General features: G+C 30.6%; 1 protein-coding gene across 1 annotated transcript in view; it reads left to right on the top strand.

Annotated features, from left to right (window-relative positions):
* The window catches only part of LOC119591485 (nucleolar protein dao-5-like), a gene marked incomplete in the record, with an annotated part of 13,275 nt that overhangs the window by 7,098 nt on the left and 5,644 nt on the right, over positions 1-533 (top strand). Inside the window, 1 exon segment of the mRNA XM_037940229.1 lies at positions 182-237. Within this exon segment, the coding sequence (XP_037796157.1) occupies positions 182-237 (56 nt within the window).

The raw sequence follows: 533 nt of genomic DNA, 5'->3' as shown, positions 1-533 counted from the left end.
AATGATAAAAATCATCATTTATCATTATAGCAAGGTACAAAAAGCACTTGGTTATTACCTCCATTTTTTATGAAAAATGAACATTTTGAGGATTTTTGCACTACATTGTTATAGCCAGAGGATTAGGCCAAGAAGTCTGTGAAGACTTTGTTACTTAATTTTTCTTTTCTTTTCTTTTCAGCCAAAATTAACAAAAAGCTCCCCATCAGTCACAGAAATTGTCAAACATTTCCTCAAGTAAGTTAAATGATGTGTTTTCTATTTGAGTTATAGAGGACCTTCGTTTGCAGATTCACTTACATTAGAGTTCTGTAGTAATCTTGTCATATCTACATTTGCTTAATTTATCTTTGAACTCATTGATGTCAAGAATTAGTTCAAATATGTTAATGATGTTGACATAGTAATTTAGTCTTAAAGTTTAACCCTATTCTGGTGTGTTTGTGCTCTGGACGAAATGCAGCTCAAGCTGTCCAACAAAACTGTCAATATTTTCTCTTAATATGAATATTGAATCAATTTTAGATGAAAGA

This window comes from Penaeus monodon, chromosome 28 (assembly GCF_015228065.2).
Source record: "Penaeus monodon isolate SGIC_2016 chromosome 28, NSTDA_Pmon_1, whole genome shotgun sequence".
Taxonomy (NCBI): Eukaryota; Metazoa; Arthropoda; class Malacostraca; order Decapoda; family Penaeidae; genus Penaeus; species Penaeus monodon.
The sequence above is the reverse complement of the archived record's forward strand: the minus strand, read 5'-3'. Positions and strand labels throughout refer to the sequence as shown.